Source organism: Chelonoidis abingdonii, chromosome 2 (assembly GCF_003597395.2).
Source record: "Chelonoidis abingdonii isolate Lonesome George chromosome 2, CheloAbing_2.0, whole genome shotgun sequence".
Lineage (NCBI taxonomy): Eukaryota > Metazoa > Chordata > Testudines > Testudinidae > Chelonoidis > Chelonoidis abingdonii.
In genome coordinates, this window is record NC_133770.1 from 285595472 (window position 1) to 285623042 (window position 27571).

The 27571-nt window shown below is 44.7% G+C and overlaps 1 protein-coding gene across 1 annotated transcript; it reads right to left on the reverse strand.

Annotated features, from left to right (window-relative positions):
- On the reverse strand, nucleotides 1–27284 carry OC90 (otoconin 90). Its single transcript, XM_075062033.1, has 16 exons — nucleotides 27203–27284; nucleotides 24145–24204; nucleotides 23292–23466; nucleotides 18907–19019; nucleotides 16135–16263; nucleotides 14220–14261; nucleotides 12739–12795; nucleotides 11637–11687; nucleotides 11463–11513; nucleotides 9639–9695; nucleotides 8895–8939; nucleotides 6598–6759; nucleotides 6070–6168; nucleotides 3147–3321; nucleotides 970–1076; nucleotides 1–408 (listed from the first exon to the last, which is right to left on the reverse strand). The coding sequence occupies exons 1-16, from the start codon at nucleotides 27282–27284 to the stop codon at nucleotides 101–103; spliced, it is 1713 nt and encodes a 570-aa protein (XP_074918134.1). The 3' UTR covers nucleotides 1–100.
- Between the last annotated feature and the right edge of the window lie 287 nt (nucleotides 27285–27571).

Here is a 27571-nt window from a genome sequence, read left to right on the forward strand (position 1 = left end):
AAATGTAAAAGAGAACGTACAAAGATAAGAGAAAATGGGACACACAGTGGTTGACTCTGGAGCCCTCCATGCCATTTCCCAATTGGATATAGAGACTTGGCTATCTCTCCTGTAGTGTGGCTCTGGCTTTTCCCCAGGGGTGTCGTGCAGCTCTCTTTATTCTTCTTAAAGCACTCCTCCATGGACCTGCCTCCTCACTGCTCTCCTCAGAGCTGGAGGTTCTGGTGCCTACTCCAGTGTCACCTGCAGGCCTTTCAGCTATTCCACTCTGACATGAGGCTTTGTTCGCTTGGCAGGTTTGCCTAGTTAGGAACCTCAAGCTTTCATTGAAAGAGGCGGCAGCCATACACTCAGCTGCTGTCTTATCACAGGTACACAGGAGCTTCTCACACATGCTCCAGCCAATGCCTTAAAAAGGAGATTTTAAAGATGAAAACGGCCGAAAGCAAATTGTAATTGGTGTAAGCAGTTTTAAAAATGTGTAGTCAGCTACACCACTTATCATAAAGCCTATCACCACAGTTTTCAAAATCAGGCTGCTAAATTCATGGTTAGGCATCTAAATATACGATAAGTAACCTGATTTTTTCAGAGATGCTGAGCAACTGCAGCTGCCATTGACTTCAGCAGGCCCTGTAGATGTTAGCGCTCTGAAACTGACCAGTTTACATCCCGGTGCCCACCTGATAGAAGCCAACCATACCCTGAGATCCACCAGTGCTCTATGGACAAGGTTTTGCTTAACTAGGAAGAGTGCTCGGGTTTAGATCAAGCTTAGCTAGCACATTCTAGCTAAGCCTTACCTAAACCTGATCACCTTTTTCCCTACTCAAGGTCAATTCCACTGTTATAACACTTTTTTTTTCCAATTTCTAACTTCCGTGAATCTGTTCTAGTTGTGTGCTTCTATACTGATCTCAATTGTGCTCAAAGGGAATGTCATACATTTAATCATCTGACCAAACTTACACTTCGGTTTATGATCTAAACATACAACTTCAGATCTCAAACTTCCTTCTGGCTGGCACCCAAGTTTTTTAACTTGTTCTATACAGCATTGGTGGGAGAAACAGCACCTAAAACAAAGAACAAATGTTTACCTTTCTTAAAAGTAACTCCTCTCCCTGGAGCACACAGTATTTAGTTATTTTGGCTATTCGTTTTCATTGCATCTTGAAACTGGGAAAACATTTGTTTTAACCTTTAATGAAAAACTTTTTTTTATCCAAACAAGTTGCTAAATAAAGCTTTTCATCCTCTTACTATTACAGCCTTTCTATTTCTCCTTCACTCAGAGTCCCTTGCTTTTGTCTTTATTCAACTGTGAGCTCTGTGGAAGAGAGACAGGACTCGTTTTATTTCATTTCATTTTGTTTTGTCTGATGTAATAAATTGCATAAGTAATCCTATATAAAATCAGGAGTGATGTGGAGAAAGTGAATAAGGAGAAGTTATTTACTTGTTCCCAGAAGTTGCCTGAGGAGGTTGTGAAGGCCAGGACTATAACAATTTTTAAAAGAGAACTGGATAAAGTCATGAAGGTTAAATCCATTAATGGCTGTTAACCAGGATGGGTAAGGAGTGGTGTCTCTAGCCTCTGTTTGTCAGAGGATGGAGGTGGATGGCAGGAGAGAGATCACTTGATCATTGCCTGTTAGGTTCAATCTCTCTGGGGCACCTGGCATTAGCCACTGTCGGTAGACAGATACTGGGCTAGATGGACCTTTGGTCTGACCCAGTACGGCCGTTCCTATGTTCTCAAAAACGAGTCATCTGTTTCTCATATATTCCCTAAGACTTTAGTTGACTGACAATGGAAACTGCCAGTATCGTGAGGGCTAAATCCTTCCATGCAATAAGTCATATAAGTTAGGACTGGAGAAGACCTATACTCAGAGTCTGTTCTCCTACTAGGTTTCAGAGTAGCAGCCATGTTAGTCTGTATCTGCAAAAAGAACAGGAGTACTTGTGGCGCCTTAGAGATTAACAAATTTATTTCAGTATGAGCTTTCGTGAGCTACAGCTCACTTCTTCGGATGCATAGAATGGAACACACAAACTGCATCCAAAGAAGTGAGCTGTATCTCACGAAAGCTCATGCTGAATTTGTTAATCTCTAAGGTGCCACAAGTACTCCTGTTCATTTTTGTTCTCCTGCTAGTTCCTTATGATATATATTCTAGTAGTCCAACTTAAGATAGCTCAGGTGCTCAGGACTTCCATCACTTCCCCTAGGGAGACTCTTTGACATGCTACTGGAACTCACCCTGAAAGAGATTTCCCTTTTCTTAGAGTTACCGTGAATTTTCTCTAATTTTATCTCATTCTTAGATGTATCCACCAGTAAACGAAAAACTGCATTGACGTCAGTGGGGTCAGGATTTCACGTTGGGTGTTTACATCCTTCAAAAGGATAGTGCAGCATAGATCTATGTTAACAGACTAGCTTGTCTATCTGCAAGTTACTATTCAACCCCTCCATTCCTTGAGTATGCTTTACCTCAGCCTCACTCCACATCTTCTTCCCCTCCCTCTCCTCACCTATGGTGCTCTACTTGCCCCTCCTAACCACTCCACCCCTCAAATCTGAGACGTTAATATTACATTTGTCACCATCCCATTGATTGCTGTGTGTGAACGGTCTAGCCCAGTGGTTCTCAAACATCATTGCACCGCAATCCGCTTCTAACAAAAAATAGTATGTAACCCCCTGAGTGGGGGACTGAAGCTTCAGCCTGCCTGAGCTCTGCCACCCTGGGCAGGGGAGCCAAAGCCAAAGCCCATGGGCTTCAGCCCCAGGCAGTGGGCCTGTAACCTGAGCCCCAGTGCCCAGGGCTGAAGCCAAAGCCTGAGCCCCGCAGCCCAGGGTGGAAGCCCTCGGGCTTGGGCTTTGGCCCTGAGCCCCAGCAAGTCTAACACCAGCCCTGATGACCGCATTAAAACTCATTTTGGGGTCATGACTCACACTTTGAGAACCTCTGGTCTAGCCTTTTCCCAACCATTTCTGTCTTATCTATTTAAATAAGCTCTTCGGGGCAGGGCCTAGCACAGTGGGGTCCTGATCTTGGATGGGCCCTAGGCACCATTGTAATAACCATGATTAACAACAGACAATGCCAACTAGCAGGTTGTTGACCATCCAGCACCTGTCAAGTACATCTGTAGGATAACCTCTTCCTTCTTGGCCACAGTAGCAGCCATAAGATTCAAATTCCTGTGGGCATCGATCAGTCAAGCAAAATAGCATTTCTCCCAGCCGAGGCAGCTCTCGCTTCACCTTTCCGTTCCCACTCATTTGCAGAAAGGTGAATCTGTCACAGACTGTAAAGAGAGACATTTTGTTTACTAAGTAACATGCAGGTTCTGGGCAGAGACCATGTCTTCTCTTTGTTTGGAATGGTCAGAGCTACCACATACTCTCTCTCAAATTCTTACTCATTTTACATAGTTTCTGCCTTCCATAATCCATGTCTCTCCTCAGAACCTTATTGAACATCTCTCTAATTACACAGGTCCTCTGGAATGGGTCTGAATTTACCAACTGATTTTCATAAAACTGGTGAGTGACATACAGCTTGTATGTATTTCCACATACCACATGCTTCACAGGATCTTCAGCAGAATGTTATGCAAGACTGTAAGCCTCTTCAGGCAAGGATCAGCTTTTTGTTCTGTGTTTGTACAGGACAAGCACATGTGTGACTAGGACCCCCAAGTCACTATGGTAATACTAATAAATTATTACACAATGTTAGTCTTTCTGCTGTGTGTGTTCAGTGCCTAGCGTCGCATGATGATCAGGACCTCTAGGCACTACTATAACAGGAATAAGAACAGCTGTGGTAGCACACTGTAAAAGGAGGTCAAATGTGTTCAATCAGATTAGACTCATGGGACTACCACTGTAGTTTTAGGTGACTTGAGAAATCCTACATCTGTCTTTTCACTGGGATTAGATTTTCCTTCATTTACTTAGTTATTTTATTTTGTGTTGTTCTTAAAGACCATCCCAATATTTCTATCCTTCAACCAAAACCATGACCATCTTGAAATCTAGCTGAAGTAACTCCCAAACTTCAGTTACTCCCCTATTATCTCCAAGTAATTGTTTTAAAACCAGCTGTTTTACACTGAGCACAAATTGCCTTTGCTTAGAATAGATTCTAATGACTATTTCTTTGTGGAGAAGGAAAAGGCAGATGAAACAAGATCTCCCGTTCAAAGGCACTGGCGAGTAATTAAATGTTGTTAAACCAGCTGAGCATCATTAAGAAAAGAGAGGCAGAGAATAGTCAAAATGGGAACACAGACTTTCATGACGGGAAAGCTGTTTTGATCTGCCAGTGTAAGATGCAAGTTAAAAGGGGTTGTGATATTAATGTTTTGCACTTAGAGCCAATTTAACTGTAACATTTCCTTTCTTCCAAGGTGCCCAAAGCCATTTTAAGATGGTCGGAAATAAGAATGCAATGCACTCATTCAGAAAATGAAGTGATTAAAATCCAGAGCTCACTCAGAGGAATGAATAAGGAGCAAGACAATGGCTATGTTGTGTCTGAAGGAAGGAACAATAGGGGCTAGAGCCCTGCTGCGGGACCAGGATCCCATGGGTCCCGCAGGACTCACTGCCGTAACAGTGAGAGCAGGATAAAAATTCAACAAACAATGTGGGAACGGGTGGGAGTGGATATTGTGGGATTAAAAAGAGAAGCCCCTGCAGGACTCCAATAGGCGCATTTTTCAAAATGAAATTTGTGCTAGTTAACCCACGCACACCATTAATGCTAAACTGATGTGTGTGTGATGTTCCTCCATAATCCACTTTAAATTTTTTCCTAATTAAGTTTGGCTACCAGAGCAGAGAGTGCATGAGCAACCTGTTGCCTGCCTATTGACAAGAAGAATGGTCTTGTGGTTAAGGCTCTGGACTATGACTCAGATCTGCATTTGATCTCTACTTCTGCCACAGACTTCCTGTGTGACCCTCGGTAAACTACTTTAATCCTCATATGCCTCAGTCTCCAAATCTATAAAACAGTGATAATACTCCCTTTGTCTTGTATATTTCTACCGAGAGGCCTTGGGGGCGCAGAGTGTGTGTTTCCACAGTCCTCAGCTCAATGGGGCCTTAGTAATTAGTGATGCAGCAAGCAGTCAGAATTGAAGGAAATCTTTTTCACTGCTACATGCTCAGAGGCCCATGTTTGTCTGGTACAGCCTGGCCCCAGCTTGCATCCTTGAGCCTCTGGTGTCACCCCAAATGATGTCCCTTCTGAAATGTGACCCTCTTTCTCCTGTTCCATTCATACTCCAGGGCCCTGATCCCAGACTGGGGACTAATAGAATATGAGTAATTATTATCTAAAAGTCAACTTAAGTAATTCAACCATTTGAGAAATGCTGGTTTCCCCCTGCCCTCTGGCTCCTGACTATCCATAGCCCCTAGTTTTGAGGCCATTCCCATCACCACGTCTAACACACGGGGGGATCTCCTGACGAAGCATGCTGAGACCTGCAACAGTGACAGCTCTCAGCCATCTTGGAGAACTCTTTCAACTCCGCACCGAGGTGCTGAAAATAAGATTGAGATGGGGAGCCTGGGAGAACAGTGGAGCTGTTAAAGAGCGGAGAGAGGGTCTGGGAGGGAAAAAGTCCTTTTACTACCTCTGATATTTGCAGGCAATAAAGTGTCATTTAGACTGGAAATTAAACTTGCTTAAAAACATAAAGCAAGTGAACATCCCTTCTCTGAGTACATTTTTATCCACCTTTTATTTTAAAGGTACATTTGCAAATAGTTTATAAGGGGTTAATGAAAGCTCCATATGTTAATAAATGTTAAGTCATAGAATGTTAGAGTCCAGCACTGTTAGAGATGGTTATAAGCACCTCAGCGGAAGGTATTAGAGAAATTATTACATCACTGCTGATACACTTACAACCATCAATAACACATGCTATCCATGTCTGTAACATGCTCATAACAGTCTCACCATTTGTAAACGTACCTTCGCTGTACAGCGTGACCCATTTTTCATTAAATGTAACTGAGAAAACCATTATGTCTACCTTGTCTGACAGCTTCATCAGGTCCCCTCTCAGCGAGTGTCACTTCTAGGGATATCGCAGAGGAAGCTGTGCTCGCTTCTCCTATCTTAAAGCTTGTCTCTGCAGATCACATGATATACAGGTTAACTTGCATTAGAAAGAATCGCACAGAGGCAAGATGGCGCTTTCCTCGTTCTACTATCAATAGCGTCTCCGCAAGCGTAGGCGCCGAGCCAGCAATGTGACTGAAATCCTTTCAAATGTGGGCCTTTCGTGGGTGCACAAAAAGTTTTGTTGCAAACGGAATAGGCTGAGTGAGAGCTTTGGTCAGTGACCTCTTCTGATCTGTGTTCTGCACAGTGACATGCTGCTGTGAGTAAAGCCAATGTTATTCTAGGAGGTCCATGTTTGGATAATACATACATCTAGGGAGGTAATAGTGCCACTCCACATGGCCTGGGGAAATACTGGGCCTGGGTAGCTGTGAACAGGAACAGGGATGTGGTTTAAGTTGAAATAGAAAATGAATTTCATTTGTTGTGCACTCACCTTGTTCTGTTGTCGTGGTGGGATCGTTTCCACTGGGTATCACGTCTGGCCCTGTTGAGTTAATACCTGCTGTGGCTGTGGTTGGTCCTTCCATCAGGAAAGCATCCTCTGTAAGTCCTGAAGGTGCACTTACAATTAAATCGCCTTCCTGCCCCCTCTGAACTGATGGGAAGAAAAGGAAAAGCAAGAAGGAGAAATAGCAGGATAATCACCAACAACACGCCCATTTAAATGGGAAGTAAATTGACCTCCTAGGTAGCAGGAAAGAGTAATAATCCCACACAGAACTATCTTAAACTGCCAGCCATAGAAAGAAACCCCAAATTCCCACTCTTATTAATTTCTTCACATTTCTTATGTATCTTAGTTAAAGATGGTGGTGTTTGTTTATTACAGGTTAAAAAGAATGCATGTCACACTTGGAAGGTGAAGGATTATCCCAGATAGCTAAATGACCTAACCAGGTGATTGGGCAACCAGAAAAGGCGCAGGTCAGTGTTTGTTTCCTGAGTTCATCACTCTTCCGTTCTTGGTCCATCACCCCATCAAAGTAGCCCAGTGGTGCTGAAGTGAATAGCAGCATGAGAGACGGTGACACACTCTTCTAGCTCAGGTTTGGCTGATGAGTCAGGAGAACATGAAGAGACTGTGAAAGGCAGAATGCAGAGTAGTGGCTCCGTTCACTTATGTTCTCTTGTATTCCCCTGCATATACACTACTGTTGTTTATGGAGCTCAGCGAGTTTTGGTGGAGACTTGTAGCCTTGGCATGAGGCTGGGAGATTTCAATGAGAAGGAAAGCACACACAAGGGCATGTGAAGAAAAGAACTGACAATAAAGTATTTACCAGTTGCTTAGCGGGGTTCAAGTGGGTTGGACTTAGAGCTCTGTGAAGAACTCATTTTTCGGTTCAATGGCTGAACCGTAACATTTTTTTTAAATGCTTTGGGTCAACACTAAATGAACATTTTTTGACAGAACAAAAAGTACAAAAAAAGATGTTGTTTCAGGTCAAATTACATTTTATTCAACCCAAAACAAAACATGTTGTTTCATTTTTTTCAATAAAACAAGAAAAATTCAAAACAAAAAGTCATTTCAAATCAAAACACTGATGTGTTTCATTTTTAAAATTCCAAAATGAAACATTTTTATTTTTTTCAGAATTTCTTTTCCTGAACCAATCTGGTATATTGCATGTGAATTTGTGCAGTTTTGGTCAGCCCAAGAATGCATTTTTTCAGGGGAAAAGCAAGTTTAATCCAAGAAGCTTTGGTCATTGCTAGTGGGGTTGCTGGTTGCTTTAGCTGGTTGTGATGCAGTGAAATGTGAGCAATGCTCAATAGTCATAGACAGTATAACCAGAGTTAGGATGCTTTACTTTGCAGGCATCTCGCCATGAACAGCTACAACACTTCACATTCCAGACAACAGTGATTGCTATGTGTGACACCCAGAGATTTTGGGGTGTGTGTATTGGACCTTTATCGTTTCTGTGTTTAAGAGCAGGTGAACGGTGCTGCATTGAGATCCATCAAGGCTGAAGTAATGTGTCTATACACAGACCAGACAACACTGGCAGCCCCTCACTGCTTTGCCAATCTGCCTCACACCTGTCCTGCAGGAACCAAATTGCCAGGGGTGAGAAGGTAGTTCAGTCTCCATGCTCATTCTCTCCTTTGTCTTCCAACGGGTCACTAACGACTGTCTCCTGAGGTGGTAGAGTTAGTTTGTGCAACACGAGTTTATTGGGAAATGGTTTGAAAGCATTAATATTATTACGCAGTACCCAAAGGTGTGCTAGACCCCTCTCAGTACAGAGGAACTAGCATTATCATTAACAGTAGTATTATCCCCATTGCACGGATGGAGGAACTGAGGCCAAGAGGTAAACTGACTTGTTGACGGCTTTGGAGTACGCCAGTCTCAGAGGCAGGATTAGAACTCAGAAGGTGCTTGTTAATTGTAGCAATCTCCCAAGAACTTGGCGGATTACTCCTCTCTGATGCAGACACACATCTTTCTGGTATGTGTTCGTCCTGGGCCAAGGACAATGGGCTCTGATCCCTGACCGAGAACCCTGAGCACTACTGCAGTACAAATAATTCTAATACCCAAGTCAGAGATGGCACAGATGAAAAATTGCTTCTCCCCCCGGTGGCCCCCTCCCACATTCAGTGTCGCCTGAAATTTCCCTGGTCCAGTTCAGTTCATCTGAATTAACGTCATAAAGGTCAACTGAAAATAAAAGGGTGTTGTAGGATATCAAACCAGGGGTCCTGGTGCTGTCTTCTTACTTTCAGTAGCAGCTGCTGCTGTGGCTGTGATCTTCACTGTAGTAACTGCAAAACGTTAAGCAATTTTAGGTCATGAAAGAATTCTATGCAGTGCTAGGCAGGAGGTGAGAAAAGAGCATTATAATGGTCCCCTCTGGCTGTAATATCTATGAATGTGCTTTAAAGGATCATTGTATTAGAAAACCTGATGTTAATGGAGGGTTAGATTTTCAAAGGCACAAAGTGCATTGAAGTCAAGGCGCACGGGCAATTAACTCCGGTTGGGCCTTTGAAATTGCAGCTAGAAATAATTTATGAAATTTAAACAACATTCACTGAAAATGGTTCTTTGCCTTGACTGAAAGATTCTCTAGCAGAGGCTGCGATCCTGACATTGCACTATGCTGCTAGACAGTGCCAGAAAGTGGTAATGACAAATCTAGTTTCATTGCTCAAATTCAGTGAAAGGCAAAAACTAAACAGCATAAAAATCGTGAACTGGCCAATTCAATTTTAACGCTTGTCATTTAAATGAGATTTTTAACTTGGCTTTCTCTTTAAAAAAAAAAATAAATAAATAAATTCTCCCAGGAAAGATGATTAAAAAAAAAGAATTCAAAGCAAGTGAGCCACAATATTACTATAGTAATCACTTCAAATGGCATTGTGTTACCAAGTGCCTTGCTATAGTCACACATCTGCAGGTTTATTCTCACCCCTGTCCGCACTGTGACACCATCTAGTCAAGCTCTAAGATTCACTTACCTGTTAGCGTGGGATCCACGAAGGAAGCAGATGTGCCTTCGTGATCTCTTGCGATAACTAGACCGGAAAGCAGAAGCACTAGGGTAGTGAACCAAACAAACCGTACTTGTTTAGTGGCTTTGATCTGAGATTCTCAAAGAAGAACCAACTGTCGTCATTACCTCATTGTCCAGATGAGGAACTGAGGCACAGAGATGCTAACTCAATGGTCCTCAAAGAGATTTAGGCATTTGCTCCGCTCGGTGCTGTGATGCCTAAACCCCAGGCAACCTGCCCGCTAATGAAATTTTCAACCCTGAGTTAGGTGCCCAGGCTCCCCATACAATGCACGGGCAAGTTATGGCCTAAGAGAGGGAGCCTCAGGAGTCAGTAAACTGAGCAGTGAGCAATCTAAGTTAGCCAGGATGAAATGCCAGGGAGAGGGGTTTAGGCACCTATGCAGCTGAGCTGGTGCACCCAGTGATGGGTCAAAGATAGAATCTTCCCTCCACTCAGGATCCTCGGCCTGAACCCTTCCCTGGAGTGAGGCACTTAAGCCAAGTCTTAGGCATGCTCAGAGCTTGGCTACAGGATCAGGCCATGCTGGCAACAGCAACTAGTCTGAGAATCCCACTTCAGGTTTGGTTTGAGCTAGAGCTCTAAACTGCTCGTTAGCTGCAGGGCAGGGGCAGTGAGTAGGCAGCTTCGCAAAGGCCAGCTGACTACAGCTAATGCCACTGAATGACCATATGGAGCTTGCAGTGACTGATTTGCCAGAAAAATAAAACCACCACTAAAACCTCCTTGCCTCTGCTTTGGGAGTCCTCAGGACCAAGTCACTGGGCTCAGCAGAAATAGCCACTGAAGACAGAAAATGTGAGTCATTTATCAGAAAACAAACTGTAAGGAAGTACACACCATGGTGAAATGCAAAGATGGTGAATGCAGCCTTTGCACAAGGCCTTGTGATAGGGTGGAAAAAGTGAAAATGTCATCACTGGAGGTTTGTACTCTCTTTTCTATTTGCAGTAGATGAAAATGTGTTTTGTGGATAAAATGATAAATGGTTTTGATCCCATTATAAAATATATCTGTCACTAGGTGCTTGCAATGCTTTTCACTTTACTAATAAGCCCCACAAACACTACTCTAAAGTGGAAGTATAATAGCACACCCATTTTACAGATGAGTAAACCTAAGTTAAGGTCCAAAATTTCAATAGTGTCCCTGTGGAAGTTTTAAGATGTGCACCCATAATTAGTGGACAGCTGGGCTGGATTCTTAAGTGTTTGTCTATGGTTGACCAGAAAGTCATTTACAGAGTTGGAAATGAAACCCAATTCTCCTCTCCTAACTATTAGGCAGCACTACCTTTGCATGCTAAATTCATCCTGAAAAGGGCTTTTTTTTTTTTTGCCTGCTTTTTAATCATTTAGAGATGCAGATCATAAACAACCCTAAAATTGGCATCTGCATATTTATACCAGAGTATAAGCGTTCGCTTCTGGGATGTAAGGAAGCATAGATGCTCTCTAATGACAAGCACTCAGTACTGGCTTAACTCTGCTGCAATGAGTTCAATGGGAAAACTCCAACAGATATCAATGGGAGTAGAGGTGGTCCAGTGCTCAGTGCTTTTCAGAATCCCGCCCTCCGTTTACTAGATACATTTACTAGCTATGTTACAAGCAGTGTTTCCAACTTTGTGAATTTCCTAATAAAGGTTTATATTTGCTGCAGTTATTTTTGGTCTCATGTTGATGTGCTAATTACATATGCCTCATTATCGTTATGCTTTTTGAAAAGGATCATTACAGACGTACAAATACAGAAACTGCCACTCACATTCTGCTTTGGGCGTTCTCCCCCGTGCACTGCTGAGCTCTCTGGGACTCGCTGTAAATACACAAACCGAGACTGGAGTTGTTGTCTGATCAGAAAAGCAAGCTGCAAACGATGAAGTAAGAGATGTGGCGTAGAACAAGGGGAGGACAGCTATGAAGTAACACTATCACTTACACTCAGAAGTGGGGGGTTTCAAGCTGGTATTGCTGGCTGCAGGTGGAATTCCTTTAAAAACAAAAACCACACATTATTGTCTTAACATTCACAAGAGACCTTGGGATTTTCTACTCTTCCAGACTCATGCTTGGTGTGATGGTTCAGAGCAACCCCACTGTACAGGGACCCAGATTCCAAAAAGGTGCCTGGGCTCTGCCAAGTGGCGATCAGGCATGTTGGTGACAGTGTATTTGGCTTGAGACCACGGCGCAGAGGCTGTCTAGCCTGTCTGCTTTGCCCAGCTCCCCTTCTTGCTAATACCTGAAGCAATAACAGATGATGCATTCCCATGTCCCTACAAAGACATGTCATGGCCGGCCTGCTATGTGGAAAATCCTTCAAAGCAGCAGCCTCCCCTCTTCCCCACAAGTGACTCGTTTAGCTTTGGAGAAATACATTAATCTGACTTCTCTTCTGTATTTCTCTAAGGTGAGCGTTAGATTTCACCCGCAACAGCCCAGCATATGTTCTCTGCATGGAGGGCAGAGGTAAAACCCCTGCACACGACACCACAAATTTACACTGTGCTTTACATAGATCGGCCCCATTCCCTTGAAAGGTCTTTCAAGGAGCAGCTCTGCTGGCTCTGTCTAAAGTTGGAGTCCTCTTACAGTGAAATCTCCCTTCTCCCCCCCCTCCCATGCCCCATCCCAATGCAATGACTTCACTATGAGTCAAAGCCTGATGTCCTTATTAAGGCAAGTCTCCCGTTGACGTCATTAACTAATTTCCTCGAGTAAAAGCTAAGCAATGACCTCACGATTTGATCCTGGACATCAGAATTACACATGCCACATTCCAGTGCATTACAAATTTCTGGATGGATACTCTTATTGTAGTGTTGTATTAAAGCGAGTCCTCCCAGCAGAGGGCACCTACAAATCCAAAACACTATACTCTGGGACTTAGTCTTGTACTAGCTCACAGGACCAATGGTAGGTTCTTTTATATTAGCCCTTTTGGTTAACTCGGAGCATATTTCAGTCTTTTCCTGGATTATTTATTTCACTGGTTCTGAAATTTGTTGGAAGTGTTTCTTCTGCAGAGTCAATGCACAAACCTTCTGTCATGGAAGTAGTTGTCAGCAGTGGGTTATCACCCCTGTGGTACAGAAGTTCTGCAAAAATAAAGGAGGTTTCATTTCACCAGCCATAAAAACACAATCAGCTCATGGGCAATTCAAGAGGCATCAACTGAGTGTAACATGACTACAGTCATTAGCAGTACTGGTGCAAGTGGAAGCTGATTTATTTCGGTTCATTATTGCTGCACTATTGGTTCAGTGCTGACACTACTCGGCAGTCAGTGCTGTACAACATGAACAAAGTCCAGGCCCTGCCTGATAGAGCTTTCACTTGAAAACATTTACTGAAACTCCTTCATGATCATTATTCTTTAAGCCTCCAACTGAACAAGGTACTCAAGAACATCACTACTTTTAACGCATGAGCATGCTTAAAATGAGGCACTTGCTTAAGTATCTTGCTGAATCAGGGCCTAAGATGTTATAGTTAGAAAAGTGTGCATGTAAAATGGCATGAATCTGATCTTTTTATCATTGCCATCTTTAACATGTGGGAGGCAGCCTATTTTAAAACAGTGGTGTTTGTATGTGTATATTAGATACACACACACACGTGAGAAATTGGATAGTTGAACCAGTCTATTTTTTTAAATACATGTGTTCTTCCGTAGTTGGACACACAGAACTACCTCTAAAAATTATGAGCATTGTGGGTAACATTTTCACAGCACCTCTCAAAGGGCATGTCTGCCTGTAGTGCCCCCTGCTGGCCAAGTATGACTCAACAGCACCCTTCTTCAATTTCTCCTGCCGTGGGTCCCCAGAATAATCCACAGAGATTTTATGTCTAATAACAAGCAACATTCTTGGGGACAGGTTTATTAATATGAAATACAGCCATAGTAGCTCTCATCCACTCAAGACTCCTATGGGGCACAGCCCCTCTTCCTTGGTCGTCTGGCTCCAAACCTGTCCACAAAGTTATCAGCCCTTCCTAAATTCTGCTGAGTCAGTCCCTCCTCTTGAGTTCAGGACTTCACGGGCCCTTACTTGGGCCGCTATGTATTGGGATCTCAGCTACATCTGTCCTAAACCGTTTCAGCAGCTCTTCTCTCTCAGCTGCTGTTTACCCCTTTATAAGGCCCAGATGTTTTCTCTTAAACCTATCTGGGCAGCAGACAACCAGTCACATGGCCACTGGACCCTGCTCCCTCTTAAAGGAGCCAGTCACCCTATGACAGTGACTCAACCTGTCAATGATTTAGAGTCTAAATCCCATTTACAAAAGTGACTTAGGAACCTGCCTGAGTCACCTTTGAAAATGGGACTTAGGCTCCTTAGGCACGTTTGACAACTTTCCCCGTTGTGTTTTAGCATCTTGCTACAGAGGTGTTGCACTTTGCTTTTCTGTAAAGAATCCCTCTGCTGAAGTGTGCACTAGCTATTTTTTTTGCAATCAATAAGCTGATATAAATTGAATACGTTAAAGGCAAAGTATTCTAGAGCTCAGGACATACCCTCCATAGGAAGCGTTGTCAATCCTTTCTTGCTAGTTGTTTCTGAGAAGAAGAGAGATCATAGCTGATATACTGTTAGGAAGCATTTTTTTCAAAGTTTGAAACATACAGTGCGGCTATACAGGAAGGTCATCAAATGAGCGACTATGATGGGGCCACTGGCATGCAATGAGTTAATAGGGCCCTAGGGAGGCTGTGCAGAGAACAGCCAATAGGAGAGGAGCTGCGAAGAACAGCCAATCAGGGCTCAGCAGGCCCATATAAGAAGAGCCATAGGGCAGAGCAGGTGCAGTTACACCCTGAAGCGAAAGGAGAAAGAACTGGATGCCTAGTAAGCAGTCAGAAGCTAGTTCCCTGGACAGAGCAGTACTGCTAGCAGAGATGGGGGAGCTAGAGAAGAGCTCCTGGCTGACTGCTGGGATTTGCATGCTGAGGCCCTGAGGCAAGGACAAAGAGGGTGCTGGGGGCACTGGGGAAGTGGCCAGACAATTGGCTGCAGTCATCACTGGAGAAGTGGTGGGACAGTTGAACTGCAATACTTGCCCCTGGAAGGGGGGAAACACAGATTTTGACACGACCGGAGGCTGTGTCATGAAGAGAACACTGCCTTCCTTGGAGTGAGATGTGTCTGGGAGGAGAAGTCCCGGCAACTGAGGCCCCACTGGGAGCGGGTGTACCGACTTGCGGAGCTAATTCCTAAAATGACCAGTAGGAGGCACCAGCATGGTGAGTGGAGCCCCATCATGGTGACCGTCAAATGAAAAGGTTTCTTGATTTATGAGGGCTCTGTTCTGCCAAGATACATACCTGGGAAGCTTTGAATCCCAAACTAGTCGGGGGGATCACTGACCTCAGAGAGAATCTACCCTTAACATCAGTACTAAGCAGAGCGGTCTGCAGGACAATAATGGTGTTTGGGTTTGTGAAATGGAATTGTCTTGAAACAACTATTTTTATATCAAAACCCTGAGCTTTTTGATTTGGGCCTCTCTCAATAGAGGTGAACTTCCTGGTTGGCTGTTACTTATCCTCCATTTCCCTGTCTATAGAGTAGGGATGACACTTGCCAGCTTTGCAGGGTTCTGGGAGGAGTAACTCTACCAAGAACATTAAGTAGTTTATATTGGTAAAGTACTTGGCAGATTAAAAAAAGAAGGCTGTGTAAATGAGCTAAGCGTAACAACCTTTAGGCACTCTAATGTTTCTGGTGCTTCCTGAGGCTCCTGCAAGCACACACACAGGCTGCTAAGCACTTTTGGAAACGTGGCCACTGAGCTGGGCTGAGAAGCTGCCCCTGTTAGTTCAATGCCAGCCCAAGGCCAGAGTATCCAAAAGTCATCGCCATCTCATAATCCGTTCGATGACCTATTTGAAACGAGTTGGGGGATCTCACTAAACAAATGTCCATAACAATAAAATTATAGCCCAGATCAGTAGCCCTTTGGGCAGCCTTAGAGGTCAGTGGATGGAAATGGAGATGAATACCTCTCTCATCCTGACCTTACCCTACATTCTGCCAAGCCAGGGAGGGGTCCCATAAGGTGAGCAGAGTGGGGAAGCTTGTCTCCCCTCTCACCCATGAATTACCTTTACTAAGAGCAAACAGAGGACTTCAACCGTCAGGGCTGTCAGTCTGGCCCCATTCACACCCACAAACATGCTCTGTAGATCTGGCCATCTAGTCAAATCACCTGAATTAAACCCCACCCTCCTACCACTAGGATTCACTAAGTCACAGTAAATGGAAATGATGCATGAAGCAGAGAACAGGACAGACATTGATACCATCTGCAGCATAAGAAACCAAGACACCAGTGGCAGCACTATTCTCCTTGGATCCCATTTGGTGCCCTTTCTGCTGATGGAAAGATTCCCATTGACTTGAATGGTCAGTAGACAAGCTCTTTATTATTACCTGTAACCTGACCTGGACAGAAGGAGACATCCAGGCCATTCAAGGAAGAGTTAACGTGTGAGTGGACAAAACACTCAATAGCCACTTTGTCACAATTGCAGAGAAGTTGTTCACAAGGATCCCCAAACTCTGGAGTAAAAACAAAAATCCAGACAAGATACCATTGAAATCTGTTTCCACCATCTGCCTTTGCCTCTCCAGCTTTCCATCAACAGCTCCATTTCACTGTGCAGAACATAACCCTGTACTGTGTTTCTGCAAGTACCAAGGATAAATAAACTCCAGCTTTACAAAGCAATACGATTGAATTATCCTAGGGAAATTCATGGTGACATTTCAGGTAAATGTTGTTTTTCCATTCTACCACTGGCTAGAGATCATACTCGGTGCAGCTGTCACTGTACTTACTGTAGGGAATATTACAGAACATGCTTTGCATTACAGTACAGGTTGCCAAACAATTTCAATCGCAACCTTCTGTTTTCCCACACTGAGAACTCTGTGACAAATTCACCTTTGAGAAGAATATTTATTTCCAGGTTGACACCCTAAGCAAGGGCAATACTTTTTTTCCAGTTTGAACAAAAATACCTTTGCCATTTTCCAGTAAAGGGGGACTTTCCCCATTGTGACGTGTTTTTTTTGAAGACAGAACTAAAGCAAAAATGGCTTTGGTGTGAGACTAGCAAGAGTTGTGGGATCAGATTGTTAGTTAAACCAGGCTTACCCCAGAGTGGCGCTATCAATGCATTAGCTACGCTACATTTACAATGGTGTAATAGCTCTCAAAACTGGCCCCTGGTCTTTACAGAGGACTAGTGCTTGATGGGAAATTTGTTTTAAATAGAAACCATATAGAGGAGTGAAAAATCACTTCTGCACATCATGGTAACATCTGCTCAGATTTTACCAGAGCTGAGTGGAGCTCCCTCCCCTTACAAAGTCATTTCAATGCCCCTTTTCTCCACCATTGCCAACTTTCAGGTGGTAAATAAGCACCCCGACTTTCACAATAAGCCAAAAATCAAGCTAATCCCATTTCGAAACAGTCATAACAAGCCAATCCCTAATAACGCCAACACTCTGTGTGACTGGATCCCCCTGGCATGCAGCCTGGGACCATGGTGGGCCCGCTGTGTACCCCTGAGTCTCTCTCCCCCCTTTGCCCCTGCTTGTCAGGAGCCAATCAAAAAAAATCAACAAGCAACAAGCCAAACAAGCAACAAACTATAAGCCAATTAAGCCAAAAACAGGCCCAATTTCTGCGTTTTTTCCCATGGGTTTGGCATGTCTGCTTTTCTCTATGCTGATTGACAGGCCCAGAGGGTGTGGCTTATTTGCATGTTTTGTAAAATTGTTCCAATATTGGAGCAGCTCCAATATTATCAGTGCTGGGAGTCCAGGTTCACACAGGGCTCATCAGCACTTTTAACGTCTTGCTGATCAGACCTCCTCTCAGCTGGTGTATTATATTTATGGTGTAAACGAAAACTGCCTGTTGGTGGTTTGGCATTAGATGGGGCTGTGGCTTGGATGGTCCAAGGGAATGATTTGATGGGCAGAGTGTAACTAGGATGCTGAATGACTTAATTCCTTATTTCCTTGCTAGGTACAGTTTGTGTGGGGAGCTGCACAGCACTCCCGTAAAGTGAAATAAAACTCCTTGGGTGAGGGAGTGGAGCTGACACCCAGGATCGCACGCAGTGCCCTGTCTCTTCTGGCCCTTCGGTGTCTTTGTCTAAATAACCACTTTAAAGTGACCTCCGAGGCTTCTCATTCAGTTCTGCCTGATCTTTAGCTGCAAACCAGCTCTAGAAGGTGCCTGACTTTTGCTGCTGCTTTGGATAGTAATTTAATACGGCTTTCACAATGGATATCTTCCACTTGATGCTATTGGCCAGACTACCAAGTATTTTTCAAACACGTATGAAGACAACCAGTGCAGTACACTGACATTGTTGTGCAATGCTAATATTGATCACCGTGCCTTATAATGGATGTGATAAGCTCCTTATCACTCAAAGTGATGCTTCAGCTCAACCACAAGTTATTGGGCTCGATGCAGGAGTCATTGGGAGGACATTTATGGCCTGTGCTAGGCAGAAGGTTGGGCTAGATGATCACAATGGTCCCTTCTGGACATGAAATAAATTTCCTATCTTAGGTACTTGGCTGGATCCCCGTTGCCATAGTATCTGAGCACCTCACAGTCTTAGCTGAGGTTCAGTAAAGACAAACAGGGCTTTAAAAACGTCATTCCACATTCTTGAGCAGTCAGCTACATGTGTGAGCCACACAGATGCACCAAATGATGCTAAATGGCCTCCAAAGAGAGTGATCCTGCCATCAGGGATGCGCAGCACCGGGTTTCCTGTAGCAGTTCCTGGATTTTTGTTTTTACATCCAATTGAATATTGATACCTCTGACTAGCATCTACATGACGACAACAGCCATTCCATCTGGAATCCAGGGAGCCGTAACACAGAGCTTTGAAGGTACCTTGAGAGACCCTCTGGGCCATACCTCCACACCAAGGCAGGATTAAATATACCTAGACCTACAAGACAATCGTGGGTGATTTCTGCGTAGTCTCTACATGGCTCTCAGTAAATTAATGGGAATTATTATTTATATCATTGCAGCCCCGAGGAGCCCCGGTCATAGCCCAGGACCCCGTTGCCCTAGGCGCTGTACAAATGCAAAAGCAACTCCCCTTTTCCCCGATCAGTACAAAGCCCGCGTAACAGGCAGCAGTCCCCTTTGAACCTTACCACAGGTAATGTTTTTCGTCAGACAGCTGATGTCCATAGAAATCTTGGCAGGGTCCCATGAGCACTCCAGCTCCACAGCTTCTTCATAACATTTGCGGTGCTGGAAACAGCAGCTTAGAAACAAAACAAAGGAACAAAGAAGACAACGAGAAGAATGCCAGGGACGCCTACCTGCATTTTCACTTCACTGTCTGCCTCCCCTTTGGGGTGGTGATGCGCTGTGCAGCAGGCGAGTGTACAGGATGCTGTGGGAGAAAGGGGGGCGCCCCTTTTCTTCTGACTATTTTGTCCGTGAGGATGGGTGTGTGGTCCTTTTCCCCTCATGGCTGACTAGGCCTAATAGACTGAGCACAGCGAGAATCTGTCTGCCTCTCCCCACTTTGCTGCACCCCGCTTACACTGTGTCGGTGCAAAGGAGCCCTCAGGCACAGAGAGTCTCCCTGCCAAGCACAGAGCTGGCTCTGCTAGTTCCTCTTTCCAGAGTCCCTGGCCCAGAGGGGCCAACAGGAGACATTTCTATGCCCCAGCTATTTCTTGGCTGCTGCAAAAGCCATGGCAGACAGAGTTCAAGTTAGGACAGCCCAGGGTTGGGGACAGCCCCAGCCTCTGGCAGCCTCTCAGGTCACTCAGGGAGGTGCAAGCTTCTTTTCCACTGTTCTGGGGCAAGACACCGGACTTGGAGTTGCTGTGTTTGAACACGGCTGACTTCCTTTGTGGGACTAGGGGATTCATTTAACCTCTCTGCAGGTTGGGTTCTCTGCCTCCTCATAACAGATAATCAGACATATCTTTCTGCCACAGGTATTTGGAGGGATTATTAAGGCTGTGACATGAGCACCATGTCCTCCTCCATGTGTATGGAATAGGCTGGTGTTTGTGTTGGGCCACAGATGGTTGTACCCTGTGAGCACTTTGTTTCATTCTACCCCACTCCAAGTGTGCTCCATTGCCCCTGCGCTGCCTGGGAAGGCAAAGACAATCTCCATCTTCTGACGTTGTCATGGCTCTCAGCAGCGAGGCAAGCAGGAGGGCTGCTAATATGGGCTCTGCCTAGGATGTTGTTGTCTTGGTACAAATGATTTGTCTGAGGCTATGAGAATCCCAGGGGTTGCTTCTGAACAGAGATCTCCTACGAGGCCTTGGATTGTGTCCACACTGGGTGGACTCAAACTGTTTGATCCCATGTACGTTCTCTACAGAACAGGAGCAAATGACAGAAACCCTTTGCATTATAGTGTAACTGTCTTTAAAATGTGAGCGAGCACTAACAGGGGCAGAGGAGAAAAGGAAGCATCTGTTTTAACACATGGTGAGTGTTTGACCTGTCTATTGTTTCCACTCACTGGTATCCATCTGTTTTCTCTGCTGGAAGCTTCCCATGGTGTGACTGCACTTGAGCATCAGAGTTGTACCAGGGGGATATTAAATGAAGATGGGAAAAGCCTTGACATAGTCTTCAACTGAACAATCAACATTATATCGAATTTCCAAGATCCGACTACAGCCTGTGATCGCCAAGACGAACTGCCTGTTACAGTAAGAGGTCGAGGAAATCCTCCCCGGAGCTTCTTGGCAATGTTTGGGAAGTATACAGACAATGCTGAGTGCTGTAAATTCAAGCCACGTACAAAACCTAGAGCCCCGCCATGCAGCCAGACAGCATCAAAGGCGCAGGTTTGCAGAATGAAAGAGTAATGGGGTAAAAGTAGAGAGCTAAGTGGTCTTTATAGGTGGAATCCTTCATGGGATATAAGGAAACTTCCTATATATTTGGTCCTTTATTTCATTCTCGCTAGTGGGATTATTTGAACTTGCAACAGTTAAGGGATTTGCTGCTTAGCATCAGAGAAGGGAAAGCTAGTGGAGGGTGATTTGGTTTTGTGGTTAAGACACAGGACTAAGATCCTGATCCAGCAAAGCACTTACTTGAATATTAAGTGTTGTGCTGGACTGAGACCACTGAGAAATGGTTCCTATTCCTTGCTCCGCCACAGGTGACCTGCAGGACCTTTGGCATGTCACAGGCCTAGATTCACAAAAGTACTTAAGTGCTGAGATGCTCAGCATCACAGGAACACACTGTGAGCTTGGCACCTAGGCTTCCTGTACCATGAATGGAAATGGATAGAGACCTTCGACTGTGATTCATAAAAGCCAGTAGAGGCGGGGAGCTGGCCAATGAGCGGAGGTGTGCTAAGCCCCACTCTTCTTAGAGATCCCAGGCCACTTTGGCACCTAAATCTGGGATTTAGGCACTTAAGTACCTTAGAAACTGAGGCCTAGATTCACAGAGACTGAATTGGCTCAGTCAGACTGTGGAGATGATGCTACTTGCCTCCCTCAGAGGGGCTCTGAAAAGCTAATTTCATTAATATTTTCAAAGTGCTTTGGGATCCTTCAGTGGAAGCTTTCCGTGAACAGCAAAATATTATTTAACTTCTTCACTTTAAAGACCCCAGCTGGAATCTCAGGATCCTCGGTCAGACCGGTTTAATACCAGTGTGACTCTATTAAGTTCAATGCAATCGAACTAATATAGAATTGGAGTAATAGCGTGGAGATCAGGCCCATTAATTCTAAAGCCAGCTTTGCCACTGATTGCCTCCTTGACTGTGGGCGAGTTTCTTGAGTTCTCTGCTTCACCTCTCCAGTCTTGGACTAGAAGATCAGGATTAAGGAATTTAGATGGAGAATGGACTTCAGCAACTCACCAACCTCTACATAACACAGATTTTGGCACTGGCAGAAATGTTTCTTTTAGCAGGATGTTTTCAGTGTCTTTAAGAAGGTTCTCTAAATCTGAACAGTATCTTGTGTATATATATACAGAAAAGCAAACATCTGTATCTCCTATATCGTACAGTGGGGTTTGTACTGATGGGAGAGATACTGCTAACCCATTTCAAATCCATCTGTTTGAAAAGGCCGTGTCTGCGAATCTTTCTCAGGCCAAAGACTCTGATAGATTGTCCCACAGTTTCTCAGGCTTCTGTATTTACACATCTTTTCATTAAAATGATAAGTGAGGGGCTGTTTAAGCTGTAGAGCTTTCTCAGCTATCAGTTCATTGAACTGGATCAAGCTCTGATTTCAGAGTGTCAGAACCTTTATTCATAGAACAATTCACCAAGCCATTCACAAGGACTTTGTGTGGCTTTTTGCAGCTGGGAAGATAATTCCATTTTCCTCCCCTTCAGATGATATGGGATTGCAGCGGATTCATCTCCATGCAAAAAATCTACATTAACCCTCTTTAAGCCATGACAAGAAGAAGAAATCCCTTCTTTCCCCACCTACTCCTTTGCAGGACTTGGCTGTGTTGCATTTCTTTCCCGGTGTTCCCCACTCAAGTGACCATGAAGAAACAGGACTCTCAGCACTGAAGCCTGCTGTCCTATATTTTACCTTACTGGCCTAGTAAGGAAGAGCACAGACTGAATTACCTTCAAAGATCCATCCACCAGGGGCAGAGGCTAAAGCCCAGGAGTTTATGGTTCTGTTCCCAACACTGCCAAAAATGTCCTGTGTGATCTGAGGTAAGTCACTTAATCACACCATGCCTCAGTTTACCCAGGTGTATAATGAAGAGAACAGCTTTGTGCTTCCATGCTACCATGTCTGTTACCTATGAATGTGTTTAGATGGTCAGGTACTATGACAATGAGCATGTGCATAGAGAAATTCCATTGCCTCTCAGGAGTGGTTTCCTTTTGCAACCAGTTTAACCCAGCTTCACAGCCAGGGTTCCAGTGAAATGCGGGTGCAGCGGTGTGGACTACACCTGTTTTTAATTTCAGGGGCAGAGAGTCCACATTTTCCCAGCTGAGTATATTCAGGGAAATAAAGGCTTGGATGATAAATCCCAATATCTGGGGACAGCAAGGGAGAAGCACAACACATGGGGTTACTATCCATGCCTGAAGATCCAGGGGATGGGGTTATCCGGTTCTAAAATCATCGCTAGACCACTGAAAACAGCCTTTCGCGAAGCTACTGCTCTGTGTGGTTTCAGGGCTGTGCTGCAAGTAGCTGTTTTTATTGCTGGTGACTGGGAAATGGATGGCACGAACACAGGGCAATGATCAGTTAGGCGGCTAGGATAACCGATGTTATAGCTTATGTTTAATTGGTCATTGGAGACACTGTTGGTTGAGGATGGGCAGTTACAGGTAAGCACATATTGGATACTTGGATATTAGCATGTAAGCCAATCATCCATTTGTACAGCTAAGAGTTCCCTAGTTATGACCATAAGCAGTTTAGCCAAGTGTTAACTTTCAGACTGTTGCTGCAAGATTTCAACATTGCTCCTCCCACCACACTTTGTTCTTCCCCGCTCGTACTCTTCCACCCCAGGAGAACTATCTCCCAGGAACAAAACACACCTGTCCGCTTCATCCACAGGGAGCCCTTCCATCTCGAACCGGCAAGAGCAGCCATAGTCTTCAAAATCCCTGGGGCAAAGTCCAGTTACACACCTCATTTTGCTCACAAAATGGAGCAATGCAGGGAAGTTGGTAAATATAGACTGTAGCCAAGTGAAGTGAGAACCCAGGCAGTCTAAGAGAGAATAGATATAGGAGGATGATATTCAGAGCTGGGAAAGACCTGGATGATACTGTAGCTGCTGGGGTCCCCCTCCATGGATTCAAATGCAGGATCAGGGTCTAAGGCAGAGGCCCCCAAACTTTTCAGGGTCACACCCCCACTTACCTAATCTGTGACCCGCTCCCCAGGGCCGGGATTGGGGCTGTGGTTCCCCAGGGTAGGGGGATACAGACGGGGTAAGTGGGCCAAGGCTGGGGCTGTAGCTGGGAGCAGGGCTGCAAATGGAGCTGCAGGCAGGGGTCGAGGCTGGAGGCAGGGCTAAGGACAGGTGTGGAGCCGTAGCTGGGGGCAGGGCCAAAGCAGAGCTGGGAGCGGAGCAGGGCTGGTTGGCACTCCCTTCCCACCATCCATGGGGGCTGGCTTGGGCCCTGCCACATGCCGCTGAAAGTTCCTCTGCCCCCCACTCCGCTGAACATTCCTCCACTCACCCCACAGAGTGGGGACCTCTGGTCTAAGGACTGACATAGTGCAGCAGTCCTTCTGGGGGCCTTAGGAACTGCAGACAATTTAATCCTTAGATATTAGCTTTAAAGGAATCTGTAATTTCTGGAGATTTTTCTGCTCTTTTTTTATAAACAAATTCCATGCTATTTTACTGCCAAAAATACCAAACCATGAGTCTGCACTTACCAAAAAACAATGCAACACTGTCCACGTTTTGAAAGACCCCATTGAAGAATGTGATATTGTCTAAATGAAAAGCATAATTAAAATGGTGAAAAATGTTTGCCTTTGTATAAATGTATGGCGCTCCCATTGATTTCAATATGTTGATTTCAACGGGAGGCACAATGCAGCTGCAGGCATGATATAACTCTTGCAGTATAGCCAACCCTGAGCATTCAAAAAGTATGAGACAAGCCCCCTTAAATCATGAGATTTTAATAAATAATACCTTTGGAAATCTTTTTTTTTTTTTTTTTGCCTCCTGGTTTTTGAGCCTTTCAGGATCTTACTGTCATGATTTTCTCTGCAGCTAAGGAGGCTAGAAACATAAGTTTTAACAGACAAATTGAAAGATGGAGATGCTCATAGAATCACCTGACTCCAGGAGCTGGGTTTTTAAGAAAATTCCACAAGGCATATGAGACAATGGTCAGTGATGGCATAACCGGGTTTGGAGGTATTCAGGCATTCTTTTGTAAAGATATTTGAAGACCCGTTTTTCAGGCCTTTTAACTTGTTTTGGTACAGCCATATGAAAATTATGTTGATGGCCTGGATACTGAAGTCTATGCATCCCTCGAAGAAGTATTGCATATGCAACAGCAACGCAAGCTTCCCTCCCAGCACTCTCTCATTCTCACCCCCAAAGAACTCACTTGGGTTCCTGCGTCTCTGTGTGCTTGTAACTCAGGAAGAGGGCACGTCTGTCCCTGGGAGGAAAGGGCCAAGGGCAGACTCAAAGTCTGCTAGGCAACCAAGAGGGAGAGAGAAGAGACACAGTTTTGACACAGGAGCCCTGTCAGCTCTGGGGAGGATAGCAGGTGTACCTGGATGGCCACCAGCCCACCTGCTCAGAGCAGGGGCAGTGTCTGGGGGAAAGGAGCGGGGCAGAGTCAAATGGTTGACAAGTCAAAGCCTGGGAAGAAGAACTGGCCTGACCAATAGAAAGTGAGATGCCTGTTCCTGGGAGCTCTGTGAGAAGGGAAAAGCCATTTTGGAGGAGGCTGGAGCCAGCCACAGAAAGGAAAGGACTTGGTGTGTGATGTGTTTGTGAGTCCCAAGCTTGCAGCGCAGGGTTCCACTGAGAACTGGCATCTGGGTGCCTGGAGGTAATATCTCTAAGCCCAGTCCTTTCCCTGCTCAAGGTGACTCCCAGTTTTAAGAGTTTTGTTGGGAAAACTCCCTACTCAGTCAGGCTTCCTAGATAAATCAGTTACCATGTGCCAAGTACTGCTCCTGCTGCTAGCCCCAGTCTGCCAGCCTGCTGTGACTGTATCCGAGCGCTAGGGCAGGAGATCAGAGTTAGGGTTTGAGTAGAGTTGTTATAATTTTCACCCTAAGCCATGCACCCTCCCACCCACCGGCAGCAAAGGGAAACCTGGGGAATAGAATCAGCCCGATTCCTGCATGAAGAGGATGCCTGCCAACTGTGATTGTCAGCCCCTCTGCAGTGCAGTGACCGAGGAGTTCAGCTCCAGCTCTGAACCTGAGGATCATTCATGGAGTTGTGAGTGCACCATCCTTTAGTTAGGGAAATTGTTTGGAAGACTCCCCTCTTCTCTGAACTGTGTCCTTACGCCCAGGGGTGGGGTTTGGGGATTTTATTACCTGCTGCCTGTTGAACCTGTGGAGGGACCCATGTGTGAGTCGTCTGGGCTGAGCCAAGTCTGCCAAGTTACTAATTGCTCAACAGAAGCAATTGCTGTCACAGGTCGTGAAGGCCCCCTACAAAGTACATGTAACAATGGGACAGTATATTTTACTCTTGCTCTGTCCAGTCACATGACTGGGGAAATTCATGAGTATTATCAGCATGGGCACCTGAAAGCAGTGGTTTACCCTATTATGTTATATTTACTTTCTGTTTAATACAGTTACTCTCCTGAACATACTGTGCACTCATGTTATTTCGTGGGAGCCTCCAACTATCTGGCAAGTAAGTGGGTGTTGTCCTGTGCTTAGGATTTTCCTTCAAAGCTGCCCTGCTGACCCTGCCAGGAGGAACGAGGGGTGGGGCGGGAGGCACCGCTAAATACTTTCCTATGGGAAGAAGATAAGGATGTTCCAGCCTGCTGAGCTGGAGGTGGAATCCAGACGAACCCAGCTCTGTCCATCAAAACCCGTAAGGAGTTTAATGTTAAAGGAGGTAACCATGTGGAGAGGGGCACTACTCTAATGTTACCCAGCTCTGAAGGAACACCTCCAGTAGAACTGATACGTTTCATTCTCTGTACTCATCTGATCCTTTCTTCTGTGACTGCCAAAAATGTCAGCTATGACTGTGATATTTTTTATGTGAATATGTGTGTGCTGGGGACTGGAGTGAGATTGTCTTTCAACTACACAGACCCCAAACAGCCATCAGAAATTGCCCATTATATAATCTCTGGGGTTTAAGAATAAGAATAAACCCCAGAGAATAAGAATAAACCCCATCCTACTTAAGATGTAAAAAGAAGTTTGTTTGGCTGAATGATTAAGATATGGTTAAGACCATGAAACTTGGAGGTTCACTTACCCTCAGTTTTCAGACTCACTTTTCTTTTGAGAAACAGGTTAGATTTTATAGTTTCAAATGTAAATTCCTAGTTTGAATTAGCTATAAACCTTTTGCAACAATAAACTCGGGATCAGTGGTACAAATTCTTCTCTAGTCAACTTGAGGGACCTCACCAAGGTTATAAGAGAGATGGTTTTGGTTCTGTGGCTTTTGGTTTGTGCTCCAGCAGCACCAATGATGCAGTATCTGACAGAGGAACCTGGTCCTCCTCTTAACACTGATGTTAATCAGGAGGAATTCCACCCAGGTCAATGGACTTACATCAAGGTAAGATAAGTGCAAGCGAGAGGTGACTCAGGGCTCTGAGGTTATTTAACCTCAGCTAAAGGTCCAGTATAATAAGGGACAGATCTGTGAACACTACTGGAAAGTTCTTTCTGGATCTCTTGCCCAAAGAAATTGCACCCTGTTGCCTCTTAATGCATGAAAATATTGTAACAAGGAAAGATTAAAAATTCTTACTCAGATTTCTTTCAGGTGCAAGTGGAAGCTCTGGTGGAAGGGCTGGGGGCTCCGATTCTTGGCCGCCTGTCTCACCAAACATATTCAAGAAGGAAGAATTTTAAAATGGAAAAGAAAAAGAAAATATATATACACTTCATAAGGACAGAGAGTGCGTATTTTATTGAATAGCTAGATACCAGAGTGCCCTGGTAGCACCATTAATGCATTGATTCAACAAGGCATATGCTTAAGTCACGATGACTTCAATTTTAAAGTAGTTCTGCACATGCTTAAGTGCTTTGCTAAATAGGGGTGGACTTACACACATACTAACTGCTTACCCTTACTGGGGGTACTCACATGAGCTATGACAAGTTGGCCTCTTCC

Coding starts and splice junctions, on each gene's coding strand:
- OC90 (XM_075062033.1), bottom strand. CDS start 27,284: ATGTTTGGTGAGACAGGCGGCCAAGAATCGGAGCCCCCAGCCCTTCCA. Junction 16,264..18,906: donor GACGAAAAACATTACCTGTG/GTAAGGTTCAAA, acceptor TTTTTACTCCAG/AGTTTGGGGATCCTTGTGAA. Junction 11,688..12,738: donor AACTACTTCCATGACAGAAG/GTTTGTGCATTG, acceptor TTGTTTTTAAAG/GAATTCCACCTGCAGCCAGC.